The sequence below is a fragment of the Molossus molossus genome, unplaced genomic scaffold (assembly GCF_014108415.1).
Source record: "Molossus molossus isolate mMolMol1 unplaced genomic scaffold, mMolMol1.p scaffold_m16_p_17, whole genome shotgun sequence".
NCBI classification, from domain to species: domain Eukaryota; kingdom Metazoa; phylum Chordata; class Mammalia; order Chiroptera; family Molossidae; genus Molossus; species Molossus molossus.
The window spans coordinates 8,396,911-8,424,724 of NW_023425352.1; the positions used below are offsets into that span (position 1 = coordinate 8,396,911).

The window sequence follows — 27,814 nt, forward strand, 5'->3', positions numbered from 1 at the left end:
CCTTGGGCACCTTGACCTGTTTGGTTGCCTATGTGACCAGCTCTGTAAACTGCTCAGTGGCCTGAAGTCTGAGCATTCTGCAGGCATTTTCAGACTGCTTCAGGCACATGGCAACACCTCTCCCAACATCATTCTTTGAAAGTGCACACATCCCTTGCAAGCACATTTCACTGGAGAAAACATATTTGTTGTCGGTTTTCTGCCTCTGCCCAGTGACCTCCATGAAGGCTGAGATTTTGTCCATTACTCAGGGCGGAGTCCTCAGCACTATGAATTATCTGAATCGGTACCTTATTCCCAGGTTTAAGTACTCAGATTCCTAAGCCCGCATCCACTTCCAGCCGGGGCCCCGCCCCTCGGCCCGCCCCGCCCCCCGCCGTTCGGCCCGCCCCGCCCCTCGGCCCGCCCCGGCCCGCCCCTCGGCCCGCCCCGCCTCGCCCCGCCCCGCCCCGCCCCCGGCCTCTCTGGTCCCCTCTGCGCGGTCTGAGCCTCTAGCTGTGAGAACGCGCGGGGACAGCCCGGGACGGCGCGATGGAGTCGAGTGGCGGCGACGCGGAAGCTCCGCGCCGCGGCCCGCGGGTGCTGGTGGTAGGCGGCGGCATCGCCGGCCTGAGTGCGGCGCAGAGGCTCTGTCGCCACCCGGCCGCCCCGCACCTGCGGGTTCTGGAGGCCACAGCGCACCCCGGAGGCCGCATCCGCTCGGAGCGCAGCTTCGGTAACGGCCTCGCCCATAACTCCTTCCTTCCCGGAGTTCATCCCCGGGTCCCAACCGGCGCCCCCCGTCCTCTGCCGCCTTCTGGCCCGTCCTGCCCGCCCTGCGCCAGGTTAGCCAGGGGCTAACCGACCCGGAAGCCTTATCCGCCCCTGAATGAATCCCTGCCGCGCCCCAGTTAATCAAAGTGCAATGTTCCCCGAAACTCTCCCTAGCTGGCAGGGCTGTCCCTTGCGGGAAGTTAACCCTTGACTGTACTCGCTGCAGCCAGGCCTGGCTTCTGCTCCCAGGGCATCCCTCCAGTGTCCTCCCCAAGCAGGTGCAGGGCAGCACGCCCCCTCCTCAGGTGTTCCCTTAAACTAGGTCTGACCAGGCCCTCCGGTGAGGGACTGTGGTCCTTGGGCTGGTTTTCAGAACATATTTGGGAAAGGCAGATCTGGCTGTGGCTCAGGAGAAGAGCTCAGGGGTTATCTCTGGGGGGACAGAACCTCAAGGTGGCATCTCTCTCTCCTCCCAGGTGGTGTGGTGGAGATAGGCGCTCATTGGATCCATGGGCCCTCCCAGGGAAACCCTGTCTTCCAGCTGGCTGCCAAGTACCAGCTGCTGGGGGACAAGGAGCTGTCAGAGGAGAACCAGCTGATCGAGACTGGAGGTCACGTGGTCCTGCCCTCCGTGTCCTATGCCAGCTCCGGGGGAAGTGTGAACCCTGAGCTGGTGATGGAGATGGGCAATCTGTTCTACAGCCTCATAGATAAGTCCCGTGAGTTCCTGCATGAGGCTGAGGCCCCCGTGCCCAGTGTTGGGGAGTACCTCAAGAAGGAGATCAGTCAGCATGTGGCCAGCTGGACAGAGGATGAGAAGACCAAAAAGCTCAAGCTGGCCATCCTGAATAACTTCTTCAACATAGAGTGCTGTGTGAGTGGCACCCACAGCATGGACCTGGTGGCCCTCCAACCCTTCGGGGAGTACACCGTGCTGCCGGGGCTGGACTGCACCTTTCCTGGGTATGTGTGTGCTGTGCCTACTCAGTCAGCCTTCCATGCTCCTCAGGCCCCTCCAATGACCTCAAGTGGAGCTTTGGGAGGCAGGGCAGTGGTGGGAGGGACAAGGGGCCTTTTGTCTTCTCTTTTTAGAGAGTTGGTCATTTGTTTCCCTGGTTTTTCTCATTTAAGAAAAAGGAAATACTTATTTTCAAGAAAAAGTGATAAAAGGAAATGCATCTTGTAATGCTTTCTTCCTCCCATGTTTATGAGGCCCCTTATGTGCTAAGCACTGTATGAAGGGCCCTTCCCTGGAGCAGGGTGGCTGTCCCCCCACCAGGCACTAGTGAGACATCCCAGGGCTATTCCGGTGGGCTCTCCCAGGTGTCCCCCCAGGCTCCTGCGCAGGGGAGGACCTTTGTGACTGAATGCTCACAACCAGACCACTGGGCAGACAGGAGGGGCCCTTGTTCACACCTTGGGAGCTTTGAGTCCATTGCTCATTTAATCCTCCCATTAGCCAGGAGGCAGGTATTAACATTCCTGTGGTGGATCAGAAACCACAGGGTGGATCCTGGCACGAGGCCTCCCCTGCCCTCCTTGTTCCCTTCCCAGCCTCCTTCCGCTGAGCCTGAGCCTGAGCGGGGACCAGCGCTGCTGCAGCTCCTTGGAGGGCTCTTCCAGGGTCTCACCTCCAGGCTGGTCCTCTAATCAACACTAACATCCTGTCTCTCCCAGGGGCTACCAAGGACTCACAAACTGCATAGTGGCCTCGTTACCCCAGGATGTGATGGTTTTTAACAAGCCAGTGAAGACTATTCACTGGAATGGGTCCTTCCAAGAAGCTGGGTCTCCTGGGGAGACGTTTCCAGTATTGGTGGAGTGTGAGGATGGAGGCAGCTTCCCAGCACATCACGTGGTCCTTACCGTGCCCTTAGGTAGGTCACTTTCCAGTCCGGTTTTTCATTGCGGCCCACCGAGGCTGTGAGTCCTGATGGCCAGCCTCTTGTGGGTCCTGAGAGGCACAGTGTGTTGGGAGGCCTCTTGCTGACTCTTCTGATGGGGTCAGTGTGGGTTCCTGTGGTTGTTGATTCCCATTTAGGAGATATATGTGGTGTGAGTCGAGTCCATTATGAATTCCAGGTTTTCTTAAAGAACGTCTGGACACCTTCTTCGAGCCGCCTCTGCCTGCTGAGAAGGCAGAAGCCATCAGGAAACTAGGCTTTGGGACCAATAATAAGGTCTTCCTGGAGTTTGAGGAGCCCTTCTGGGAGCCAGGCTGCGAGTACATGCAGGTGGTGTGGGAGGACACATCGCCCCTGGAGACCAGCGCCGCCCCGCTGCAGGACGCCTGGGTCAAGAAGCTGATTGGCTTTTTAGTCCTGCCTGCCTTCGAGTACGTATACTCTCTGTTTCTCTGGGGAAGCCTCAGGCATGAGTGCTGAGAGGGGCTGGCCCCCGGCCTCGCTTTGGCTGAGGGTCTAGCATGTGTCTGGAGGGTTTAAAGGTAGGGCATCAATGGGAACAATGCCGGGCCACCTGCTCCAGGCCCGGCTCTGCAGCCTGTGCTCTGTGCTGAGGACATCAGTGGAATGATGGTCCTGAGTGACCCTGGTGGTTGTCATGGGACATTCTGCGGCCCAAGACAGTGGCTTTCACACTTTGTACTTTCAGGACCCACAACCCCCTTTTGTTTTCTTTATTGATTTTAGAGAGAGAGGAAGGGAGAGGGAGAGAGAGATAGAAACATTGATGAGAGAGAACATCAACTGGCCGCCTCCTGCATGCCCCCCACTGGGGATTGGGCCCACAACCTGGACATGTGCCCTGACCAGGAATTGAACCAGCGACCTCTTGGGACATGAGTCAACACTAAACTGCTGAGCCACACTGGCTGGCCCCCCCTCCCCTTTTTTACAAGAATTTTTAAAAACCCTCATCCCAGGATATGTTTTCATTGATTTTTAGAGAGAGAGGAAGGGGGAAAGACAGAGAGAGAGAAACATGATGTGAGAAACATCGATCTGCTGCCTCCTATACCCGCCCTGACCAGGGATTGAACCCACAAGCTGGGTATGTGCCCTGACCGGAATTGAACCCACAGCCTTCTGGTATTTGAGATGATGCTCCAACCACTGAGCAACTCAGCCAGGGCAGGACCTCCTTAAAAGGTATCTAGGATCCTGAAGAGCTTTTGTTTCTGTGGGTTGTATCTACACATTTACCACATTCGAAATTTCAAAATATTTATTCTTTATGATGATAGTAAACCTCTTCCATGTTAGCATAAATAATATTTTTTAATAATAAATAACTATATTTCACCCTAGCTGGTTTGGCTCAGCAGTTAGAGCGTTGGCCTGAGGTCCAGAGAGACCCGGGTTCGGTTCCCGCTAAGGGCACGTACCTCGGTTGCAGTTTGTCCCCGGCCCTGGTTGGTCGTGCAGGTGGCAGTCACTCGATGTGTCCCTTCCATGTCGATCTTTCTCTCTCTCTCTCTCTCTCTCTTCCTCTCTCTCCCTCCCACTTTATCTGAACAAAAAATGAAAAAAATGTCCTCGGGTGAAGATAAAAAAATAAAAACATAACTATATTCCTAAAACAAAACAGTGAGAAGACAACCACTGCTCTGCTTTGCAGATGGCTGAGTGTCTCGGGTGCAGTCCATTCCGGTCGAAGTGGTGCGGAAGGTCTGGACTTGCACACACCTGTGGGGAAGGCGTGGCGTTTAAATGCCTTCAGATAGTTGTGGGTCTTTGACTCGGCACCAACACCCAGCCGTCGTGTACTGAAGGTCGGCTGCCGTGTGAGGTCAGCAGCCCCAGCTGCGGACTTTCACTCCGTCCCACTGAAACCGTCGGCCTCACACGGGATCTCTCGCCTGTCTGTGCTTTGGGTCGTTCTGAAATGATGGTCATGCAAGGTTCCAGATAGCGACGCATTTCACCGCACAGTATCAAAAATTAATTGTCACCACTGATCTCAGAAAAGTCTCAGTATTGGGACCCTATCCAGTTGTTGGTGGCCGATATAGGTTTTCTAAAACGCTAATTTGTGCTTGAAAGCTTAAATTTTATCACCTGTAGTAAGTACTTGTAGTCGTTTACCTGGTGACAGACTCTTTGCTCGTTTTCAAGAAAACATCTGCCCACGCCTGGGCCGAATGCCACAGTTTGTCAGTCAGTTGTTCTAAACCGTGTCCATGAGAGATGTGGCCTGTTCAGCCGGCAGCTCAACCCACCGCACGGGGACCTCTGGCAGGACGGCCGTCGCACATCCCCCCGCGGCAGAAATGCTTTATGCTGTTTTTCATTTTGTCACATGGAACATTAGAAAGACAAGTACTCCAGAGTCATTTTGTTTTTAATCCTCACCTGAGGATATTTTTCCTTTGATTTTTAGATAGAATGGAAGGGAGGGAGGGAGGATGGGAGAAACATCTATGTGAGAGACACACATTGATTGGTTGCTCCCATATGACCCTGACCGAGGTTGGGGATCAAACCTGCAACCCAGTTAGGTGTCCTTGACTGGAATTGAACCCGTGACACTTTGGTCTACAGGCTGATGCTCTAACCACTGAGCCAAACCGGCCAGGGCCAGAGTCAACATTTAATACAATTAATAACTTACTGCCTCACCAAGGACACTCTCAAGTGACTTTGGCACTTTTTTTACCGCACGTGTGTGGTGGGGAACGTTGCTGTACTGGCCGTCATGGCCTCGGTGCTGCCTCGGGTCAGCAGTGTCCCCACTGCTGCTCTTGCAAGTGGACACAGAGGTGCTGTCCAGTGTGATAAAAAGGCCCCCAGCAGTTTATGGCCCACACTTGCAGCACCCTCACCTGAGGACTGCCCCCTGGGGACACTGTGTGTGGGTGTGGTTGGCTCCCTGTACCAGGGCTGGGTCCTCGCTAAGAGACCCTGTGACAGGCGCAGGGCCCAACATGGGTTGTCTCTGTGGTATATTCTCCATGTAGGTCTGCCCACGTCCTCTGCGGGTTCATCGCTGGACTTGAGTCTGAGTTCATGGAGACACTGTCGGACGAGGAGGTACTTCTGTCTCTGACCCGCATGCTTCGCCGGGCGACAGGTACTGACCACCCACGGCCAGGGCTCTACTTGTGCTCCTTGTTGGCTGATCTCGAAACAGGAACCAGACTTCCTAACAGTGAAGAACTGAGTTTGCCTCTATGAACCTTCAGGGACTACACTTCCTTATATTGGTGGGGTCACTTATCTGAGTTCTTGTTTCTGAGGAACTGAAATGGCTTTGCGTACACTTTCCACTTTTTTTCTAAAATATGCCACCAAAATAAATACAGCTGTCCGTAATCAGGACTTTATAGATGAGGACGTGGAGGCTCAGACAAAGCAGGGACCACCACGGTCACGTGGGGTGAGGGCAGAGTCGCTGTGCAGTGGTGGTGTCCCCAGTTGGGCAGAGCAGATAGGACAGGGAGAGCCTCTTATTCATATGCTCCATGGCTTGGCTTTCTTCCCGGGTAGTTTCTTTCATTTTAAACTGTTCAGTCTTGAAAATGAAGGCCCCATTGCAGATATGCAGACAGGAGTCCTGGCTTCATGTGGGGGCATCTCTGTTTCAGGGAACCCACAGCTTCCTGCGCCCAAGAGTGTGCTGAGGTCTCGCTGGCACAGTGCCCCGTACTGCAGGGGCTCCTACAGCTACGTGGCTGTGGGCAGCACTGGGGACGACATTGAACTGCTGGCTCAGCCCCTCCCTGCGGACAGAGAGAAGGCCCAGGTATGATGTGGCCTCTGGGCGGGAAGGCACCTGGGGTCCCGCTGCAGGTCCACGTCCCTGGGAGCCACTGGAACACAAGGGAGTGTGGGTGGGGCTGGGACCCCTGAGACTCAGAATCCCTTCTCTTTTTAAAATTAAGAATAATTTTTAAATGCATGATTTTTATCAGAATTATACATTCACATAGCTTAAAGCATCAAAGAATTCTGTAGCCGTCTAACACAATAGCAAAGTGCAGGGGACTGGTGGAGGGTGCTCCAGACTGTTCTAGCTGACTCTGTCTAAAGAACAGGTTCTGCCAGCACTTTTTATAAAACATTTAATTGTGGAAAACGTCACAGGTCTACAAAAGTAGGCAGCATCTCTGGTTTCCTGGAGTGTGGCTCCTCCTCCCCACTCATGCTGCTGTTCAGCTTGTCCCACGGTTGACTTTTTAAAAAAATTCTCACCTGAGGACATTTTCCCACTTTTGTTCAGATAGAATGGGAGGGGGAGAGAGGGAGAGAGAGAGAAACATTCTTGTGAAAGGGACAGCTGCCTCCTGCACGACCCCAACCAAGGCCGAGGACGAATTGCAACCGAGGTACATGCCCTTGACCGGAATCAACCTATGACTCATTGGTCTGCGGGCTAACGCTCTAACCGCCAGGCCAAACCGGCCAGGGCGACTTTTTAAAAAAAAGCAAAACATGTTTTTATTGATTTTTTAGAGAGGGGGGGGAGAGAGATAGAAACATCGATGCTAGAGAGAAACATCAACCGGCTGCCTCCTGCACGCCCCCCACTGGGGATCTAGCTGGCAACCTGAGCACGTGCCCTGACCGGGAATTGAACCAGGGCCTCTCAGTCCATGGGATGTCGCTCAGCCTACTGAGTCACACTGGCTGGGCTACAGTTGACATTTTATTTGCACATATTTCATCTCTAAAAGGTAAAGGAAACTTCTTAAAATATGTAACCAAAACACTGTCATCACACTTGAAATGAACAATTTAATAATTAAAGTAAACACATTACCCAACACTCAGTGTTGAGTTTTCCAAGTACTGTGTTATCACTTTTCAGTTTGCCTGACTGATAGCGTTACTTCTGGAATTTCTAATTCTGGCAATACTGCCTGGCTTCTCACACTGATACACAGGTTTTAGGTTTCTTCCACCCAGCGCTCTGATGGGGACTTTTGGTGAGATCGCTACTCATGTTTACTTTACTTTGTCTGCTCTGGACACTACCCACACCTGAGCTGCCACAGTGGTTTCTCTCTCTGCCCCTTTGCAAATGTCAGTGTGTGGATATGTGTGCACGTGTCTGTGAGTGAGTATGTGGATGTGTGTGCACGCGTCTGAGCAAGTGTGTGGATGTGTGTTTGTACAAGTGAGTGTGACTGCATGTGTGTCTGTGTGTGAATGTGAGTCTGTGAGTGTGAGTATGAGTGTGTGTACATGTGAGTGTGTGAGCGTGTGCAGGGCTGTTTTCTGTGCAGTTCTTTGCCTGGGCTCTGCTAGCTGTCATCTCTCCCTTCCTTCCCGGGCACTGGTGACTGTCAGCTTCAGCTTCTGAGACAAAGCTGGAGCCTGTTCCCACCTGCCTCACACCCCTGCTGCCCGGCACCCCTCCCACCCTGCACCCCACCTGTCCCTGTTACTCCTGCCCTGAACCCTGACTCGCTCATGCCCTGTCTACCCCATGCCCTCTGTGCCCACCTGGGCCTCACCCAGGTGCTGTCTTCCACCATTATCATCTGGCGCTCCCTGTGCCTCCCTCCTGTTCTGGACCCTATTTCCTGTGCTCTGCATCATCACTTGGTTTGCTCCTTTGCTTTGTTGGAGCGTTTAATCCAGCAGCTTCCTGAGAAAGGGGTGTGTGGAAGGTGAACTTAGAGAAAGTTGGCCTGTGTGAAAATGCCTTTTTTCTGCTCTTACACTTCAGGTGTCCTGATCTCTATGTGATACACCAGCCCAACACCTAGTGGTGGAAACGACAGATTCTGTAGGTGGGCACTGTGGGGTGGCTTGTGTCCGCCCCGTGGTGTCTGGGATCTCAGCGGGAAGACTTGATCTGCTGAGGGTGACTCAGGTCCAGGGTTGGGGTCATCTGAGGCTCCTTCTCTCCCATGGCTGCCCTGGGTTGGGATGACCCGAAAGCTGAGCTTGCAGCATGGTGGCCCCAGGGCTCCAGCACAGGCATCTCAGTGGAGTGGGGGGCTGCGTCACCTTATGTGATCAAGCTTGGGAGTCAGAAGGCACCATCCAGGGGCAGGACACAGACCTTGTCTTTCTATGGGAGGAGTCTCGGCAGGTGTCCACTCACTTCACATGACTTGCCCTGAGCCCCTCAGTCAGCTGGGAAGTTCTTGTGAATTATCTCATCTTCTCTCTGCTTTTTTTCCTTTTTTAAAATCCTCATCCTTCACCTGAGGACATTTTTGCATTTATCTTCAGATTGAGCGGGAGGGAGAAGGGAGGAAGAGAGAGAGAAACATCGATGTGAGAGAGACACATTGAGTGGTTGCTACCCACACGACACCAACCAGGGCCAGGGACAAACTGCAACTGAGGTACATGCCCTTAGTGGGAACCGAACCCGGGACTCTTCGGTCCGCGGGCTGACGCTCTAACTGCTGAGCCAAACCGGCCAGGGCTGCTTTTTTTTCTTTTCGTTCTTTTTAAGATTTCTGTCGTTTGGATGGTGGACTTCTGGACTGGTCCTCGGAATGTTCTTATCATTTTCTCTCCTAATTTCTATCTCTGTTTTTTTGGTCTGCATGTTGGGGGATGTTCTCAATGATGTCTCCTAGACCCTTTGTCACATTTTCCATTGTGTGATACGTTTAATCCCTAGCGCTTGCTGTCTGAGGCTGGTTTCTGTGCGAGCACCTGCTCTTGTTTTGTGGCCACACTGGTGTGGGGTTAGGTGAAGAACAAAGCCACACTTTACCATCAGCTCTGTAGCTACAGCTGGAAGGTGTGTGGCTTGCAGCTTGACCCCTGGCACCCCATTCTAACCCCACCGTTTTCTGCAGCTCCAGGTACTGTTTGCAGGAGAAGCCACACATCGGACTTTTTACTCGACCACACACGGGGCTCTACTGTCTGGCTGGAGGGAGGCCGACCGGCTCATCGCTCTGTGGGACTCCCAGGCACAGTTGCATGGGTCCAGCCTCTGAGCTGGCTCCCTTCTCACTTGCCAGGGGAGGCTGCCACCATCCTTTCCTCTGTTCAGCCTGGCTGGAGACTTGGGAAGTGTTGTAACAGGGGTCAATGCTCTCATTTTCCACGATTGTCCCTGGATCTGGCCAGGGCTGAGCTGGAACTGAGTGGGAAGTCTTCCTGGAGAAGTGAGACACAGGAGCAGCCGGCTGCTGAAGCTGATGGCTTCCACATAAAGGTCTTGAAGCCTCTGTGTTCAGAGTTGTCCTTACACCTCAGGGCTGCAGCATCTCTGCCTTCTGCCTTCGATTTGCCCCAGGCCCAGGCCCAGGTCATTGCAGAGCTCTGTGCTCCTGGTAGTGGCCTACCTATCCCTGGGTCCTCTGGATTCTGGGTGCTGTGATTGTCTCTTGTCCTGGGCATCTTCAGGTGTTTCCAAGGGCCAGCGAGTGGGGAGACAGGAGGCACAAGAGGCACCCCATCCTGAGGATTTCTGGAGAAAGTGAACAAACAAACGAGTGCAGAGGGACAGAGTAGCCAGGTGTGTCAGGGTGAGCTAGGGGAGCGTGTTGGGGGAGCGCTGGGTGGTGTTGGGGTGAGTGTGTTGGCATAGCACCTTATCCTTCCTGTTTTGAGTCAAATTGCCCCTCCAAGGGGGTCTTCCCTGCCCCCTGCCCCCTGCCCCAGTCCACTGCTTTGTGTTACTGGAGTGGTTTTGCTTGGACAGCTGCCAGTCAGAAATCTGGGAGAGGAGTCCAGACTTCAACAGGATTTTGTTTTAGTTTTATGGTCCTAGGGCTATGAAACAATGCAGCTCTGGTCAGATGCACAGATCTGTATTTTTGACACCCACAGTTTCATCAAGCCATGCGCCTTGGAGAGACATTTCTGTATTTCCAGAGGCGAAGGCAGGGCACAGGCTGCCCTCTGGGTGATAGGCGGATGAAACCACCTAGCAGACCTTATCTCCGGTGGTGGACACTTGTCTCGGCCCCAGGAACAACGTTTAACGCTGAGTGTTAGGAAGTTTAAGACCATCAAGACCACCGCAATGATGTTTTTGTGCTGAGAATCTGAGCATGTTGAATTTTAGGAGCTCGTTTCAAAAATTCCACCAGGGTAATAGTCTTATTGCCCAGTGTGCCTTTGAGTAGTTGCTGAGACTTTGGACTGAGGACTTCAGACTTATTGTATAACTGCAGTCAGTATTTGCAGAGGGTTTATTTGTTACACTAAAACCCGGAGTACTTGAAAAAGAAAAGGAGGATAAGTAAATTTAAAATACTGGAAATTTTTTTTTTCTCACCTGAGGACATTTTTTCCACTTTTTGTTCAGATAGAGTGGGAGGGAGGGAGAGAGAGAGAGGTTGCCACCCCCACGACCCCCGGCTGGGGTCAAACCACAGTCGAGGTACTGCCCTGAGCAGGAACCGAACCCTGATCTCTCTGGACCACAGGTCGACACTCTAACCGCTGAGCCAAATCCACCAGGCAAAATGCTTGATTTTTTAACCAAATGTGTAAATAGGGACCAAACCTGACTGCAGAAGTTTCTTATCAGCTCGAAGCCCCGCCCCAGCTCGCTCCGCCCCGCCCCGCCCCGCCCCTGGCATCCGCTGGACTCCACCCGCCGTTGGAGGCAACTTTTTGCACATGCGCGGGCCGCGGCGGAACATTGGAGTGCCGGAACCTTTGGCCGGGGTTACTGGCCCAGCGGAGAGGTCCGTAGACGGAGCGGTCCCGCTGCGCGGCGCGCGAGTACGCGGCGCCATGAAGCTGATTCCACTGGCGCTGTGCAGCGCTGCCCGGGCAGCTTGGCGGGAGAGCTTTCCCTTGGGCGGTCGCGATGTGGCGCGCTGGTTCCCGGGCCACATGGCCAAAGGTGAGGTCCGGGCGGGACAGGGCAGGAGAGAGCAGGGGGCAGCGGGAGGGCGCGGAGTTCCCGGCGCCCAGCAACTCTCAGGTCACCCGCGAGCGCGTCGGGGATGCGGCAACCGGGATGACCCGGGATGACCTGATCCCTGATTCCTAGCACGGCCTTTCTGCCACTTTAGTCCCGAAGCCTCGGTTTTCACATCTGTTTTCAAAAAGAAGCAATATTCCTGCAAACTGTTGGAGGACTAAAGGAACTAGGGGTAGTGAAGTACTTTCCCAGTGTTTTCACTGCAGCACCTTAAAGCGTAGAGTCACTTCTTGTCTCTGCCTAAACCTCTCTGGGAGTTTCTTAGTGTTTATCTGTCAACATTTGGCCCTAAGAGACGTCTAGGACCAGCCCAGCCTTCGTCCATATCGTGGTTGCCACTGTCCTTCCTGATCCAGCCCTCGGAGTCCCTCAGATTCACCCTACATAGTGACCCAGTGCTCGCCAGGCCAGGCTCCTGCCCAATGCTGTGCGCGTGTTCCAGGGGGGCACGCGCGGGGGGCGCGGGGGACCAAGGGGCGAGGTGAGATGTTTGAAGTCGTGCGGTAGTGACAGGGCTGGCTGTGTGTGGGGAGGCTGAGCGGTGGTTGTCACCATCACTGGGCGGAACACTGTGAGGACAGTGCTTTGTTACTTTTACTGTGTGTTCCTAGTTAGGGGTGAGTCGGGTGCGGTGTGAGTGGAGACGTCCAGGGTGAGTGGCTCAGGTCGGTTCTTACAGCAGCAGCATCTCCACACACAGTATCAGGGCTCAAGAAGGAGTTGGTTATTTGGCTATATCTATTTTATAACCCAGACCAAGACCCATGGAGGTTGAATCCTCCACCCTGAATCACCAAAGTGTCAGGTGGTGGAGACAAAAGTCTGGCTGCCCCTTACCCAGGGCCCTGGTGTTGAACTTGGAGAGACCCAGCAGATGGTTATCAGTTCTCATTACTTGGAGCATATCGCTCAGATACATTCTTTTTATGGTGATTGTGGTGGTGTGTCAGCTTAAATGTTCTAGCGCTCTTGCAGGGCCATGGACCCCTTGCCTTAGGTGTTGTGTTTTCCAGGGCTGAAGAAGATGCAGAGCAGCCTGAAGCTGGTGGACTGTATCATCGAGGTCCATGATGCCCGGATATCCTTTGCTGGTTGTGATATTGGAATTTATAATAAATACATATTTGGCCTTTGTTCTCATTCCTGGCATGGAGCCCCTAAAACCCTTGGAATTTCCTACGCATAGGAGAGATAAAGGAGTCTTTTGTTATGTTAACGAAGTGACTTTTGAAAAGCCCCTCTGGATGGGGCTGGTGCCAGGAAACCCACCTGATACCGAGGGATGGAACTTTCAGTTCGACCCCCTAACTTCCAAGAGGGGATGGGGCTGGAGGTTGAATTGCTCTCCAGTGGCCAATGATTTCATCAGTCTTACCTGTTTGTAATGAAGCTGCCGTAAAACTGGGAGAAGACAGGGTTCAGAGAGCTTCTGGGTTGGTGAACACATGGAGATTTGGGGAGAGTGGTGCTCCCAGAGAAGACATGGAAGTTCTGTGTCCCTTCCCCAGACCTCCGTCTTGTGCATCTCTTGCATCTATTTGTCCTGAATGTATATATCCTTTTACAGTAAACCAGTAATCTAGTGAGTGAAATGTTTCTCTGAGTTCTGTGAGCCACTCTAGCAAATTAATTGACTCTAAGGAGGTACATTGGAATCTCCAATTTACAGCAAGTCGGTCAGAAGCACAGGTGACAATCTGGACTTGTGACTGGAGTCTGAAGGGGGGTTGGGGACACAGTCTTGTGGGACTGAGCCCTTAACCTGTGGGGTGTGATGCCATTTCCAGGTAGATGGTATAAAAATTGAGTTAAACTGTGGGTCACCCAGCTGGTGTTGGAGAACTGCTTGTAGTGTGGGGACTCCCCTCCCTCCCACATCGGAATTGGGTGCAGAATTGTAGTGGTGCAGGGAACACCCTTCTTCATGAATCAAGCAGTGCTCAAGGCTACAGGAAGCATTCCTGGTTTCTTACCTTGTTTCCATCCACGTCCCTGCTCTGGTCCAGTCAGCCACCACAGTGGCCAGTAAGCTCATCTGTCAGTTACTGGCATTTAAAGCAGTGGTTCCCATCCCTCCTTACACATTAGAATTCCCCCAGGAGGCTCTTAAAAAGTACTAGACTGGGCTCCTTTCCAGACCAGTTAATCAGAATCCCTGCTGTAGGGTCAGGCCCTGTGCTTTCTGAAATTCCCCATTGATACATAGGTAGCATAATCTGTTTCAGGCCTCTGCCTAGGGTGCTCTAGGTAGGATATGACACCCTGATTTCCACCTGTGCCTGGGGCACAAATCAGCAAGATGTGATGATCTTGTTTACTAACGAGTTTACTTTTCAGACCCTGTGTTTTTTCTGTTTGAGCTACATTTAGATTCTACTTATATGATGAAGGGTTTGGTTTGAGAGTTATTACCATCTCTAGATTGGAGGACAGGGGACCGTTTTCAGCATTTCAAAGGCTTGTTGGAACTTCTGTAATACCTGGGTATCAATGGAGTTTCTTTATTGTAGGTAAACATCAGTTCATACAATATCTCATGCTGGTCAGAAGTGTTTACTGGCAATTGTATGTTTAATTATAATAAAACCTGTAGTTATTAATCAGTACACTGTGACGGGAAGACATCTCCTTTGGTCTCCAGCACTGCCTTCTTATCTAGGGTGTGGCAAGAAGTTGGTTAACCTCTGAGGGAAGAATGTGGTTTATGAGAAGTCTCTTTGTTGTGTGGGTGAGGACACAGTGACTGATTGGGTGTCTAGACCCGGGGCACACCAGACTGGGTCAGAGATGAAGCACCAGGAAGGGACTGAGTGCCCAGGGATAAACATAAAGGCCTCCTGTCCTGCCTGTGTCCCACAGGTAGAAGAAGGGTCTGGCGATTGTAGTAAAGAGGCAGAACCTTCAGTGACGGTCTTCGTGGAGGGGACCCTGTGTCCTCTGTGGTCATCAGTGATGGCAGTGGTATTTTGAGATGCGCTTATTAGGACTTCATGGGTGGCAGTTTTTTGAGTGATCAGATCATTCATTTTGAACTTGCATACCTTGACAACCAAACACCGGTCTGGTTACAAAACCTCCCACTGAGCTTTTGTTTTTATCACCATCATTCCTGTTTGAGAAGCTACGTGAGAGCCACTGCCCTGCCTGTCGCCTCTCCTCTGCTGGTAGTGTCAGTGGCTCTGTGGCTATAGGGGAGGGCAGCACAGGGGTTGGTGTCACAGCTCCAGGAACGTGCGGCTGGGTGTGCGCTGCCCCTGAGACTCAGTGTCAGTTCCTTCTAAAAGTTTCTCTCTGAGGTGGTGCGTCTGGGCAACAGGACAAAATATGTTAATTGGCTAGTGAAAGCTCTGAAGAATTTTTGCCTTAATTTTGCCACATCCCACTTTCAGGCCGCAATCCTCTGTTTCAGGAAACCCTGGGGATTAAGCCTCACTTGCTCATCCTCAACAAGATGGACTTGGCGGATCTGAAGGAGCAGCAGGTGAAGTCCCTGTCGCCACGTCGGCACCGGGCTTGCTCGGCTCCCATAGTCAGTGCTGAGACAGACCGAGTTTGCTCACCAGGCGGCTCACTTTGGCACTCCACCCTTTGCACGCTTCCTCCGATGTTTACTTTGTGGTCCAAATCATTCCCAGGGGAGTTGCCAGAATGTGCTGCTAGAGCCCACTGCCCACATGTGACTCAGGACTAGGAATGTGGCTCCTGTGGCTTTAGAATTGACTTTCACATTATTTCATTTTAATTAGTTAAGATTTCAGTGGCTGAATGAGGCTGTTGGCCACAGGCCTGGACAGCGCTTGCCTGGAGGTCTGTGGTTGCTGCCTTCCCCTCAAGGGAACTCCACCAACTCCACTGCCTCTAACATCCCCGCGCCTGGCCTGCAGGTTGCCTTCTGCCTGCTGTGTGATCTGGAAGGTGGGGGAGGCCCAGAGTAGGGAATGGATTTCTCCAAAGCCAGGCAGGCCCGGGGAACACAGGTGATCAGGTGCAGGGCATTTCTCGTGGGTTCCAGAGGCAGAGAAACATGGCGATTCTGGAATGCTATTTGTGGATGTGCATCTCCACTTTTAGTGCTCTGCCGTCAGATCCTTTGCAGAGTACGTGTTAGAATCTTTTGAATTCCATTTGTTTCCAAGTTGCTAGCTGCAGATCTTCCTTTCACTGCAGCAACAAGAGTGCATTTCAGGTTTTTTGTACATTTGAGTTAAACCCCAGCCACAGCCTCCACTGTAGGTTTCCAGGGAAACATCACATGCTGAACCACAGGAGGTCTTTGTTCATTGAGAATCCCATCCTGGCTCCTACCCACTGCACAGCCCAGGAACCCACCTCTTCATTCTGTCCTCTGCAAGGCTCATGGCTTCACGGTTTTCCATGGCTTTAGCAGTGAGACTTGAGGCTTATCAGCGATTGCTTCTGCCCTTAGAAGCTAATTTTTGTAGAGTGCCGGGCACTCTAAGGTTACCTAACACGGGAGGGACACAGCAGTGTTTCACCTGGTTGAGAGGCAGCAGGAGTGTGTGGTCGTAGGTGCTGCTGCTTGGAGATCAGGGTGGGGGTGGGGGGAGGCTCCCAGTGGTGGCCCTCTGTGCAGTGTGTGTGTGGGGGGTACCGTGTGATTTTATGTACTTCAAAGTGTGGCTTCAAATGTATCTGTTTTGGCTTGTATCTTAATCTGCATTATTATGACAACTGAAATAAATTGGTGTGACTTTTTTGTTCATTTAAATATCAGTCATGTTTAGGTCAGTTAGCTGATCAAACAGTACAATGCTGGTTTTAACAAATATGACTTATATGCTGTTTTCACTTAATGTTAAGACCAATAAACTCATATTAGCCTTAGTTTAAAAGCCCATCCACCAAGAGATCACAGGTTCCATTCCCTGTCAGGGCACATGCCCAGGTTGCCAGCTCCATCCCCAGTAGGGGGCGTGCAGGAAGCAGCTGATTGGTGTTTCTCATTGATGTTTCTGTCTCTCTTTCCCTCTCCCTTCCTCTCTCTCAAAATCAATAAAAGCATATTTAAAATAAATGAAATAGTCCATATACTTTGTAATCAGATTGGGTTCAAACCTTAAAGTGGAGTTCACTGTGTGAAAGCTGTCAGAACACACAGGGGCGAAGAGAGTACTAAACGAAGACAAACCCGTATATTTCAGTACTGGATGTGGCTTCACAATAACCTAGTTTAGCTTCATTTTATAAGAAGGTCCTGGAGTCCCAAGAGGACAGGCCGTGTCTGAGACCAGGGCCCTTCCCTCCTGTCCTCACATGGAGCCGGCTGCTCTGGACCACTGGTGGGGCCAGGCCACACTCAAGTCCTCTCACACAGTCCCTACGGCTGTGGTGCCGTCACCTGTGTCTGCCCCACACGAGCCTGATCCTCCCTGCATCCCTGGCCGCAGTGGCTGAGCCCAAGGGCATGCCTGGGCATCTCAGATCCTTGCACTTTAGTGTGTAACACCATCCCTATTTTTATTTAGTGTTTGAAACAGAAATGTCTCTTTCAGAAAATTATACAACACTTGGAAGGAGAAGGCCTAAAAAACGTCATTTTTACCAACTGTATCAAGGATGAAAACATCAAGCAGGTGGGCTTTTCTCTTTTTCACTCAAATGCTTCTGCTGAAGGACATTCAGGAAACACTACAAAATGTTCTATGCTTTCGTAAGAAGCAGAGTTTTGGAGGCAATCCACAGATTTGCTGGGGTTTCTGGGGCACACTTGTCTCCTGGTGCCCAGAGCAGAGGAGACTGGATAACCTGATGGTCTGAAAGATCAGAGTCAGGCTGTCAGCTGTGCTCTGGGTTAGAAGTAAGAACAGCCTTTGTAGCGTCTAGGACCTTATTTTTGCCAGTTGTGTTTGGAGAATTTCACTGGCTGACATGCATTTTTGTTAGGAGTTATCACCCTCCTGGGACGGGACAGGACAGGGCACAGGTAGTCTCCACCCCCCCCCCAAGTGAGTCTAAATCTATGATGTGGATAGAACCCGAGTATGCCACCAGCAGAAACCGAGGGAGAAGCTGGTTTCCCCATTAAAGCACCTGTGTGGTTGTGTGTTGCAGGTCATCCCAAAGGTCACGGAATTGGTTGGGAGCAGCTACCGCTACCACCGAGGAGAGGTGGGTTGGGTGCCCTGGGACAGTCCCTCCTGCGGAGGAGCCCAAGGTTCACTTGCTAAACACCGTGGGGCAGACTGAGCCCTTGGCACGAACATAAGCCTCTCACCTCCGTGCTCTGCTGCAGGAAGGGTGGAGGCTGTGAGGGTGGGCAGGGCCTCAGCAGTGCCCTTCCCCCTCAGCTGGCTGAGGCTCCTGAGTCCCCTGGCATAGGCCATTGGAGTTCCCGGTGGGGGTCTGGGTGTTCCCCTGACGGCCAGTCTTCTGCCTCTGCAGAATGTGGAGTTCTGCATCATGGTGATTGGTGTCCCCAATGTGGGCAAGTCCTCACTCATCAACTCGCTCAGAAGACAGCACCTCAGGAAAGGTATTGCTAGTCACGCTGGCTGATGTGATGTCCTCATCTTTCCTACAAAGCAGCGGCTCTTGTCCTGAGAGCAAAACTCAGCCCTTAAGTCCTCGGGCACAGTCCTCGGGCTTATCTCTTTCTACCAAAAGGACCCAGTTAACAGCCTGATGTGTGGTTGCACGGTGAGACAGTTCTCCCGGTGACATTTACACTTAATTTGTTCTCTGTTTAATATGTGGAGGACTTTTCTAAACTTTGGTGATTTTGCCTTTTCATTTATTTATAAGTTTTTGATCCATTGTACCCAAAGCTTTTCACAGCCAATGGGGTCTGATGTCAGGCAGGAGTGTCCCCTTTTTTCTTAAGTATTTGAACATTTAAACCATGTCTGCATGGGTGTTGCCCTCACGTCGGTGTGTGGTCTTTACTGACACTGTTCCCCGTCACACCCCACAGGCTGTGAACTGCACCGAGACGTGATCGAAGGGCGCCGCGGCCAGGGCTCTAGGGAGAGTGGTCACAGTCACCTGCTTTTTAAAGTTCATTTTGCTTTAATTGTGGCTTTAAAAATATCGGTGGCATTAAGTTGAATAACCAACCCTCCCCTCTCCCGGCCCTGGGAATCTGGAATGTCCTTCCTGTCTCGGGGAAGTGAAGGTGGCACTTCCTGTGAGTGGAATCACACAGTACTTGTTCCTCTCTGGCCGAAGTCACTGAGCATAATGTCCTCCAGGTGCATCCATATTGTGGCAGGTGTCAGACCTTCATTTTTTTGTCGGCTGAATAATATTGTGTTGTGTGGATGGGCCATATTTGCTCACCATTCATCTGCCACTGGACACGCATGTCTCTTACGCCCCAGTTGATTGGCAGAGGGTGCAGAGTCTACTTGGAACAACCCTGAACTGGGCCCCAGAGCAGCCAGTATTTAGAGCACAGGCTGGACCCTCAGTCAGGTCAGCCCCACAGACGGCGGTGCCATGGGGCATATTCACGGGGTGCAGGCTCAGCTCAGGGGCGCAGGGTCACGTTCAGGAGGGAAGGAGGTGACTGCTGAAAGAGCAGCTGGGGTCTGACCTTCACAGGCAGGTCCTTGCCTCTTCCGCAGCAGGTCTTGGAGAACCTTTCCAGGCAGTGGGGGGCGCTGCTGGAACCTGGTCGAACCATTGCCGTGAGCTGGTTTGGCGCTGAACCCTGAACGCAAGCTCATTTGGGCCTTCGCAGGTTTCCACGTGCTTCATGGCGTGTGCGGTGCCTGATAGGCCAGGCGTGTTGAACGTGTATTTGACAGCCCTGTTTGTCCTGCAGGAAAAGCCACCAGGGTGGGCGGCGAGCCTGGGATCACTAGAGCTGTGATGTCCAGAATTCAGGTAGGGACCTCGGCTCCCGGGCCCAGAGCTCCACACACAGACACCTGGCACCTCCTGAGGGCTTGCAGGGTGGTGTGCCTGTCTCCGTCCTTTCCCTCAGTCTCCGTCCCTGCGAGTGCTCGCCCCTGCCAGGCACTGCACTGGCCTCACACCAGACTTATGGGGAAGACACGCTGTCCCTGTTTACAGATGAGCAAACTGAGGCACAGCGGAGTCGTGTCACCTGCCCAAGGTCACCCAGTGGTCAGGGCAGAGCCGAGCTGCACTCCTCTCAACCACAGTTCAGCGTCCCTGTGCCTTCTCTTCCTTCCGGGAAGAGAAGATGGGGCTGTGGGGCTCTGGCTCTTATCTCCAGATAACTGGGAGTGGGTTCCTGCGGGGAGCCAAGAGCTTGTGCAAACGACCCCATCGGGGCAGGTTCATGGGGACATCCTGCTTGAGGGGCTGTCCAACAGAAGGCCTGGTGGGAGGGGACGCGCGACACTTCCTGAGCGGTGAGCCAACTGCCCTCTGTGCCCGCAGGTGTGCGAGCGGCCGCTGATGTTCCTGCTGGACACTCCTGGGGTGTTGGCTCCTCGGATCGAGAGCGTGGAGACGGGCCTGAAGCTGGCCCTGTGTGGTGAGCCACCCTCAGGGCCCATCTTCAGTCCGGTGCAGCCCTAGCCCTGTGGGTTGTGCCACACTTAACCCTCTGGCCATGCTAACCTCAGCACTCCCTTTTACAGACAGGCAAAGTGGTCAGGTCTGGGCATGGCCTTCTTGCAGCCTCTGGCTGAGACCGAGGGTATCGCTCACCCTCTTGCCTGTTTCCAGGAACCGTGTTGGATCACCTGGTTGGGGAGGAGACCCTGGCCGACTACCTTCTCTACACCCTCAACAGGCACCAGCTCTTTGGGTGAGTGTGGGACACAGGGCAGGTGGCCCATCCTCCTATGCAGACAGTTAAAAAAGTGGCACCGTTAGGGTATTGTAGACAAATGACAGTCTACACGTCGTTCAGAGTATATAGTTGGATGTGATTGACACAGGAATACATCTGTGCAGCTGCTTTGTAATCCCTCTTGCCCCCACCCCGCACCCCAGGGACCATCTGCTTTCCGTCCTTTTTAGGATTTTCCTATGAATGGATCATATGGCATATCAATTGTTTCATACTCATTCGTGGTATAACATGTCCACGGGTCCTCCCTGGTCACCGGCGAGCAGTACCCGTTGTACAGACACAGTTGTTTATTCTCGCCTCTGGGTGTGCTGGGAGCTGTGGGCGTTTCATGCATCAGTCAGGCTAGAGGTTTATCAGTTTCACTGGTTTTCTCCAAAGAACTAGTGTTTAGTTTCTGTGACTTTGTCTGTTGTCTTCCATTCTTTTTTATTTCATTTTTATTACTCTTCGGTCATTATTATTTCCTTATTTCTACTTTGCTGGCGTTCTATTTTTATTACCAGTTATTGGGAGAGGGTACTGAAATCTCTATACGTGGGTTTTCTGTTTTTATTACCAGTTATTGGGAGAGAGTGCCGAAATCTATAACCGTGCCTGGGTTTGTCTGTTTTTCTGTGCTTTGTGTTAGCTTTTGCTTTGTGTATTTTTAAAGCTCCATTGTCAGGTGCAGAAACCTTTCGCAGGTGACACCTATGTGATTGATGTGACCTGTTTACCCTTCAGAACATTCTCTGCCCTGACAGCTGCTTGTCTGATACTCACAGAGCCTCTCCAACCGCGACCAGTGCTGGACCTTTGACTTTGAGCAGTTCGTGTCTTATTTTAACCCCCATGCACCTCCCTCTCTTGCCCACTCCCTCTGTGTCTCTGTCTGTCTCTCTTTGGCTGGGCTTTTGATTAATTGGACAGTTTTTTATCCCATTTTGTTGGGAGCAGGTGCCTTGCAGTTCACAGACCCTGCTGAGTGCTGTCGATGACACGCCACATACAGTGGGACGTCTCACTAGGGTCTGTTTTCATTTTTCATCCTGACCTTTGGGCCACTGCTCTGTGTCTTTTATGGAGTTTGTAAACCCCAGGTACACTGTGACCGCTTTGTTTATACAGAGATTTAAAGCGTAAGAAATAAGTGAGCTGTTTGCCTGTCGCTGTTCTGCTCGTGGATGCGGGCTGCCAGCTGGGATTACTTCTGACTGAGGATGTCCGTGAACACTCACCGCGGTGCTGCGACGAAGTCTTTCGGATTTTGGTTGTCTGAAGAGGGCTTTGTTTCTGAAAGATGTTGGCCCTGTGTGTGGAGCCCCCCTGCCCCCAGCCTGTGTTTCTGATGAGAGGTCTGCCGTCACGTTCGTCCATTGTTAAGATTTTCTCTGGGTCACACTCCTGAGCACTTAAGGCAGTGGGTCTGGCGTGTTTTTCTTCAGCTCGTTGAGCCCTTGGATCTGTCTGTGGTTTTGTGGTTTTTGTCAGACATGGTGATTTGCAGCCGCTGTTTTTCCTGAGTCGTTCTGCCTCCTCGGGACAGTAGTTACCACATGCTGGCTCGACTGTCCCCCCTCAGCGAGGCTCGGTCAACCCCTCCCAGCGTCTTCCAAGTGCTAACCTCGAAGTTCGATGGGGGTCATGTTTTATAGCTTCTGCGTCTCCCCTGTGTAAGCGCTGTGGTCCTAGTGACCAGCTCGATGTCTGTCGGCTGATCCGAGGTCTGACTGATTTGCTCATGGCAGGTCTGTTTTTCTGCTCTGAGCCTGCTCATTTTTGTCTGGATGGTGAACGTTCTGAGTTTTACCTTTTTAGTGATGGGTATCTTTATGTTGTAAAAACCATGGACTTTGTTCTGGGACAGTTGTTTGGAAACAGCGTGGTCCTTTCAAGCCTGTGGGTCCAGAGCGGTGCCCACCCCCCCCCCATGGCACCCGTGGGTCCCTAGGCTCCGTCTGTGCCTCTGCCCTCCAGCCTTGGGGACTCCTCTCATGTGCTGATCCCTCCTCTGCTGCGCTGACCACGCACCTGCTCAGGGTGGGGTGGACGATGTCCATGGACAGCAATTGTTTTGCAGCCAAGGTCTCCAGTTGGGGAGCTGGCCATGGTCACACAGGAGGATAGATGTCAGCAACTCTACTGTGGGCCCTCATGAGGTCCAGCCCCCACGCCCACACCACAGCCACTCATACTCATGGCAGTGTCACCCACACCTTGGTCACCTGCACTAACATCAGTCACCCATACCCACAAGGGTCACTGTGGAGCTGGACGTGACCTCGCTGGCTGGCCCTGGGTCCTGGCTTACGGTTGCTCTGTGCAGGTACGTGCAGCACTATGGCCTGGGCGAGGCCTGTGATGACGTGGCAAGTGTGCTGAAGCGTGTGGCCGTGAGGCTGGGCAAGACGCAGAAGGTGAAGGTGCTCACAGGCACAGGTGAGGCGTGGGGCTTGGGGACCAGCCATGAAGCAGGCCTGGCTGTTGAGGGGAGAACATCGTGGGGACATGAGGCTGTCCTGGGAGTGAAGGTTCTTGTCCAGCCTCCATGCCGCAGGCCTGGGCGTGCTGGGTGCGTTGTGCCCACCCCTTCCTCTCCAGCCTCTGTGCCCACCCCTTCCTCTCCAGCCTCTGTGCCCACCCCTTCCTCTCCAGCCTCTGTGCCCACCCCTTCCTCTCCAGCCTCTGTGCCCACCCCTTCCTCTCCAGCCTCTGTGCCCACCCCTTCCTCTCCAGCCTTAGGAGTGTGTCGCTCTGCCTTCTTTCTGAGAGGCCCTGGTGTCCAGGCTCCACAGATGCCCACCTTAGGGTCGCTGTCCCTGAAGGAGGGCTAGGTGGGGTCCCGGGCCCACCCTGTGTGGAGACTCCTTCCTCACCAGACCCTCCTGCTTTCCCCAGGCAACGTGAACGTCATCCAGCCCAACTACCCCGCAGCAGCCCGTGACTTCCTCCGGACCTTCCGCAGCGGGCTGCTGGGCCCCGTGATGCTGGACCGGGACATCCTGCAGAGCTCCCCCCAGGCAGACCCTTGCCTGGCCCTGGGCCCCAGGGACGTGTAGTGTCCAGACCTTCGCATCTGGGTTTTGACACTCGGGGCTCCCTCTCCAGAAGCTCCGTGCCGGTCCCTGTGCACTAAGGTCTCTGCCCCAGGAGGAGGCCGCACCCCTGCTGCTCCACAGCCAGGCCAGCTCCTGGTTCCAGGGACGTGCCTGGGTTCTGGGCGTCAGGGCACTGACATCCCTGAGCCTGACCTGAATGGCGAGGACATTCCCTTGTGCTCACTTCTCGTACGGAGAAGCTGACCTGCTCTGGAAGGAGTGAAGCTATAATCTGTCATTTAAATGTTTTAAACTGAAAGCCTCATCTCTTGTTGGCCCAGTCACTGTGCACCCTCAGCACCTTGGGCACCTGTGTCAGGGCCCCGTCCGCGGGAGAAGTGGGAGACGCGTTGGTAGCAGCCGAGGGCTGTGGTGTCATCCGACGCAGCGCCGTGGGTCCCGCAGTGAGGAGGCGGCGTTGCCAGTACAGTGTTTATTTCACAACACTACTGAATGTGCACACAAACGTGAACAGGAGGTTCCAATACTCGTGGCAGAACCCAAGGACTGGCCTGTCCCCTTGGTACCATGTATTGGCCAGGAGGGTCCCTGGTGTGGTCAGCAGGGATCCAGAGCTTTTGAGCACCTAGCTAATGGGACAGTGGCACTTCCCAGAGGCACCTCCTGGCATTTGTCATTGCACCTGAAGGGGTCCTGGGGACAAGGAAAGGGCAGAGGAAGGATGGGGGGTGGGGTGGGGCAGGTTCTCTGGTCAATAGCTTTAGCTGCTCTGTGTTTGGGGGTGACCTGACCTTGGAGCTGCCAGGACCTCCCTTCCTGAGGTCCCACTACCCGTGTGGGTTTCCCACACCTCACAAACACCCGAGCACCCTCTGCATCCTGCGGAAACCTGAGCTGTGGGGTGAGGTTCAAAGATTCGGGCCCACTCCCGACGCCAGGCGTGCTCCCAGAGTTGGGGATGAAATGAGCTCTTGAGTGCCGTCTCCTCACCTCCAGAGCGGGCTGATGGCTCACCCTGCCCCACGGAGCCTGTCATCTGAGTGCAGCCGGGCTGGGCCCATGTGTCCAGGCCCTTGGGGAGAACAGCTTGCCCCGGGAGCTGAAGGAGCTGTTTTCACAGGTCTCCCTGTGCAAGACGACTTTCCTGTCCCCTGCGCATAAAGTAGCAGGACAGTCACACTGTCTCTGAGGCCCCAGGCAGGGCTTGGCCATGGTCTTTGGTAGCATCGAGCTTGGTCCGGAATGGACAGAGGAGCATCTGGGCTTGCTGCACCCCGAGAATACTGGCAGTGTGGACACAGGAGGCCACTGAGGCTTCATCCTGCTGTTTAGCGCCCTGTTTTTGGAGAAAAACACTCGGTCTGGAGTCCTGTCAAAAGCCTGGAGATGCCCCTGCCTGCCCCACCAGAGCCAGCTGTGGAGAGCAGAGGTGACGGGCTCCCTACGAGGGACTGGTCTCCGCCCTGCTGTCACAGTCCAGAGGCCCCGTGGTCCAGGGGCGAGGGCACATTCTGGGAGTCTCCTGCTGAGCACTGGGAGGGTGAAGTCCCGAGGACCCAGGCCTAGGAAGCTGTCCTGCCTTGGGATGCGGTGGTGGGAGAGCTGGAGGATGTGGAGAGCTGAGGCCCCCGGGGCTGAGCTTGTGTGCCCAAGGGGCTAAGGGTCACCCTTATACGTAGGGCTGTTGGTGCCACAGGCAAACCCTGTGTTTCCTTAGAAGTTCCTTGGCATCAGTCCTGCTCTCAGAACACCTGGGGTGTTTGGACACCCCGAGATGCTGTTGGAGGAGCTCCACCTTCTGGGTGCTTCCTTCTACGAGCAAGGCTCCTGTGTCCGGTGTACGTGCTGGGCCCAGCCATGTCTGCCTTCCTCCAGATGTGGGCTTCCCTAGAGCTCCCAGCCTCCTCCATTTGCACCACAGCCTCACCTTCCGAGGGGGCGCTGCCCGCGGAGGTTGCTGCCGCCTGCCACCTGTGCCCGAACAGCCAGCTGGGTCAGGGAGGGCTCTTCAGTGGGAAGGGCAGTTGCAGCCCCTGAGCACAGGCCAGGGCTCTGGGCCTGGAATGTGAACCTGAAGTTCAAAGGGAATAGAGAGCTCTTGAAGTTTAAACAATGTTTTTCCAACGTAGGTCCCAAGAAGAATGTAGTGACTTGTTTCATGTCAGGGCACTGGCTCCAAGGGAGTCCCTGGCAGTGGGTCTCACAGAGCGTCTGTGTAGAGGGGCACACGGCCAAGGGCCTGAGGGCAGGGCAGCCCCAGCGGGCAGGGGGGTTCTCTTGGGAACCATCCGCAGAGCCAGGACTGGGCATGCCTGGGCTCTGACATCCACAGACAGGGTCAGCACCTCATATTCTCCAGGCTTCAGCTTGTGAGCAAAACTTCTCCCCACCAAATCCTCAGTTCCTTTGGCCCACTCCGGCAGCTTCTGGAGGGGAAGCCACCACAGTCCCCTGCGTGTGCCTCTCTGCCTGGAGGTCAGCACTGTCTGCACCTGTCAGGTGTCCAGGGCGGGTTCGGAGGAGATGGAGTGGACTGGACATCCTGGCCTTGGCACTGGTCTGAGGCAGCTCTGGAGAGAGATGGTAGGCAGCTGGCCAGGATGGTGCAGGAGCCACGGGCACCTGCCTTTCTGGCGGGAAGGCCCCTCACCTATAAATGGTGGGTGGGACATCCTGGAGCTCCTGGTGGGGTGGGAGTGGGTAGGCTCTAGAGGGACTTGGGCAGGGTGGTGAAGAGGTGGCACCTGGCTCACAAGTAGGAGAGGGTGCAGCTCCTGCTGGCAGTGGCAAGAATCACCCAGGCAGCCGCTGGGCTCTGGGGCTCCATGGGCTGCGGCCTTCAGGGAGGGCGCGACGGGGGCCGATTTGTCGCAGGGCCCTGCCGTGGCTAGGGCTGCAGGAGCCCCAGGACGCTGAGGGCGCCGCCAAGCAGCAGGCAGAGGCGCAGACTGCACAGTGGCCTTGCGTCTGACGTCCAGGCGCGGTAGCTGTAGACGCCGGTCCTGTTGCCGCCGGATGCAGTGTCCTCGTCGTCTAGGCCTCTCTCCCAGGGCTCCGGGGCCCTCCTCCAGCCTGCGGACGCTGCCCCCGCCATGCGCAGAGAAGAGGAGCCCGAGTATCGGGGTGCTGGCTTTATGCGCACCCTGGGGACCCCACGTGCGCCCCCGCGCAGCCCTCCACGGGCGCTGCCGCGAGCCCCTCCCCGGCCACCCTTGGTCTCGCCGCTGTCGCAAAGGAAGGTGGCGGCTAGCAGCAAAGCCCAGCACGTCGCTGCCATCCAGTTCATCTCTGTGGGGCAAAACCTGTGGGAAGACAGAGGAGAGGACCTCAGCTTCTGAGGACCAGCAGGCTCTGCGCCTGGGGACGGGGCCCAGGGCCTGTAGTCAGGGACTCCACCTTTTAGAGGCCTGCCCCCTAAGGGCTGGGGTGAACAGGAATGAGGGTTTTGAATGCCCGAGGATTGGGGACTCAGGCCTGAGGATTGGGGACTCAGGCCTGGGGAGGGGGGGCACGTCTTGTTCAGTAACTGGGAAGGGGGGGGGGGGAGAGTTCAGCACCTGGGAGTTATTTTGTGCCCAGGAGGGGAGTGGGGGTAAAGCTGGGGGGTAGTGTGCACCCTGCGGTGGGGTGGAGGGGCCGGGAGGGGGCTCCATATTCTGAGCTGCTCTGGAATGACCCGCCCAGGCCCGCGCTGGGGTGGGGTTGTGTTGGGAGGCTGCAGTCTCAAGGACCAAGGGCCCCCAAGGACCCAGATCGGGGTCTGGAGAAAGGCCCCCATGTGCCTCTGCCTGGCTCTCCCGGACACTTCCCACTGCGTGCAACCGTCGCGGGCCAGAACCGGGAGGAACACGCGGCTGGTGACGCGGGGCAGGCTCCGCCCCCTCAGGCCGGGATCTAGGGGGTGGTCCCCTCCCCCCAACCCCGGCCCCGCGCTCCACCCTTCCGGGACCACCTGTCCCCACAGCCGGGACCGGGACCGGGACCGGGACCCAGGCAAGAGGCAGGCCCGGTTTCCTGGCGCAGCGATCTGGGCGGCGGCTCGACTCTCCTCCTGGGCCCGCGGGTCCCCCCGTGGCGCCTCCTTCCCTGGCCCTGCGGCGCCCACACACCCTTACCCTCTGCCGGCCTCGATCGGAACCGCGGGCTGGGGTGGCCGCTCCAGGGGCTGCGGCCGAGAGGAAAGACGCGGACTGGGGGGAGATCCTTCGCCCAGACGCGGAGCGGTGGAGCCTGGATCCTGAGCGAGATCTCCACCCGAGGATTGGGGCGGGCAGACCCGGAGGCTCGTCCCTTGGGAGACAGGAAGGGAGGGGATAAAGGCAGGCTCCAGGAGCGCGCATCCCCTCCCCTTTCCCAGCACCCCGTCCTCGCTGCACCCCGTCCTCCTCCCCACCTACCGCACCTCCCTCAGCAGCCCCCA

At 54.6% G+C, this 27,814-nt stretch overlaps 3 protein-coding genes across 6 annotated transcripts; 2 read left to right on the top strand and 1 right to left on the bottom strand.

The window, feature by feature from the left end:
• The first annotated feature begins 531 nt into the window (after window positions 1-531).
• On the top strand, window positions 532-10,183 carry PAOX (polyamine oxidase). Its single transcript, XM_036265142.1, has 7 exons — window positions 532-715; window positions 1,230-1,716; window positions 2,431-2,630; window positions 2,836-3,088; window positions 5,672-5,784; window positions 6,299-6,456; window positions 9,479-10,183. Exons 1-7 carry the CDS (start codon window positions 532-534, stop codon window positions 9,620-9,622), a joined length of 1,539 nt encoding a protein of 512 aa, XP_036121035.1. The 3' UTR covers window positions 9,623-10,183.
• A 1,169-nt stretch (window positions 10,184-11,352) lies between these two features.
• On the top strand, window positions 11,353-23,664 carry MTG1 (mitochondrial ribosome associated GTPase 1). 4 transcript variants are annotated; one of them, XM_036265670.1, is made up of 11 exons: window positions 11,353-11,487; window positions 12,582-12,646; window positions 14,945-15,049; window positions 17,082-17,162; window positions 17,641-17,697; window positions 17,971-18,061; window positions 19,352-19,413; window positions 19,936-20,032; window positions 20,227-20,308; window positions 22,662-22,774; window positions 23,234-23,664. In XM_036265670.1, exons 1-11 carry the CDS (start codon window positions 11,376-11,378, stop codon window positions 23,392-23,394), a joined length of 1,026 nt encoding a protein of 341 aa, XP_036121563.1. In that variant the 5' UTR covers window positions 11,353-11,375; the 3' UTR covers window positions 23,395-23,664. The 4 variants fall into 4 exon arrangements, with proteins under 4 accessions (XP_036121563.1, XP_036121566.1, XP_036121565.1 ...); XM_036265673.1 differs by having other exon boundaries at window positions 22,662-22,752; window positions 23,234-23,266; XM_036265672.1 differs by lacking the exon at window positions 23,234-23,664 and having other exon boundaries at window positions 20,139-20,308; window positions 22,662-22,763.
• A 2,617-nt stretch (window positions 23,665-26,281) lies between these two features.
• Window positions 26,282-26,680, bottom strand: SPRN (shadow of prion protein). Its single transcript, XM_036264594.1, has one exon. It carries the CDS (start codon window positions 26,678-26,680, stop codon window positions 26,282-26,284), a length of 399 nt encoding a protein of 132 aa, XP_036120487.1.
• Between the last annotated feature and the right edge of the window lie 1,134 nt (window positions 26,681-27,814).

What these genes read in the sequence shown, in the direction of transcription:
- PAOX (XM_036265142.1), top strand. Translation starts at nt 532, where the DNA reads ATGGAGTCGAGTGGCGGCGACGCGGAAGCTCCGCGCCGCGGCCCGCGG. An exon ending in CTGGACTGCACCTTTCCTGG is followed by an intron (nt 1,717 to 2,430) that starts GTATGTGTGTGC and finishes TGTCTCTCCCAG; the next exon opens with GGGCTACCAAGGACTCACAA. An exon ending in CGGACAGAGAGAAGGCCCAG is followed by an intron (nt 6,457 to 9,478) that starts GTATGATGTGGC and finishes CGTTTTCTGCAG; the next exon opens with CTCCAGGTACTGTTTGCAGG.
- MTG1 (XM_036265670.1), top strand. Translation starts at nt 11,376, where the DNA reads ATGAAGCTGATTCCACTGGCGCTGTGCAGCGCTGCCCGGGCAGCTTGG. An exon ending in AACAGGCACCAGCTCTTTGG is followed by an intron (nt 20,309 to 22,661) that starts GTGAGTGTGGGA and finishes TGCTCTGTGCAG; the next exon opens with GTACGTGCAGCACTATGGCC. An exon ending in GAAGGTGCTCACAGGCACAG is followed by an intron (nt 22,775 to 23,233) that starts GTGAGGCGTGGG and finishes TGCTTTCCCCAG; the next exon opens with GCAACGTGAACGTCATCCAG.
- SPRN (XM_036264594.1), bottom strand. Translation starts at nt 26,680, where the DNA reads ATGAACTGGATGGCAGCGACGTGCTGGGCTTTGCTGCTAGCCGCCACC.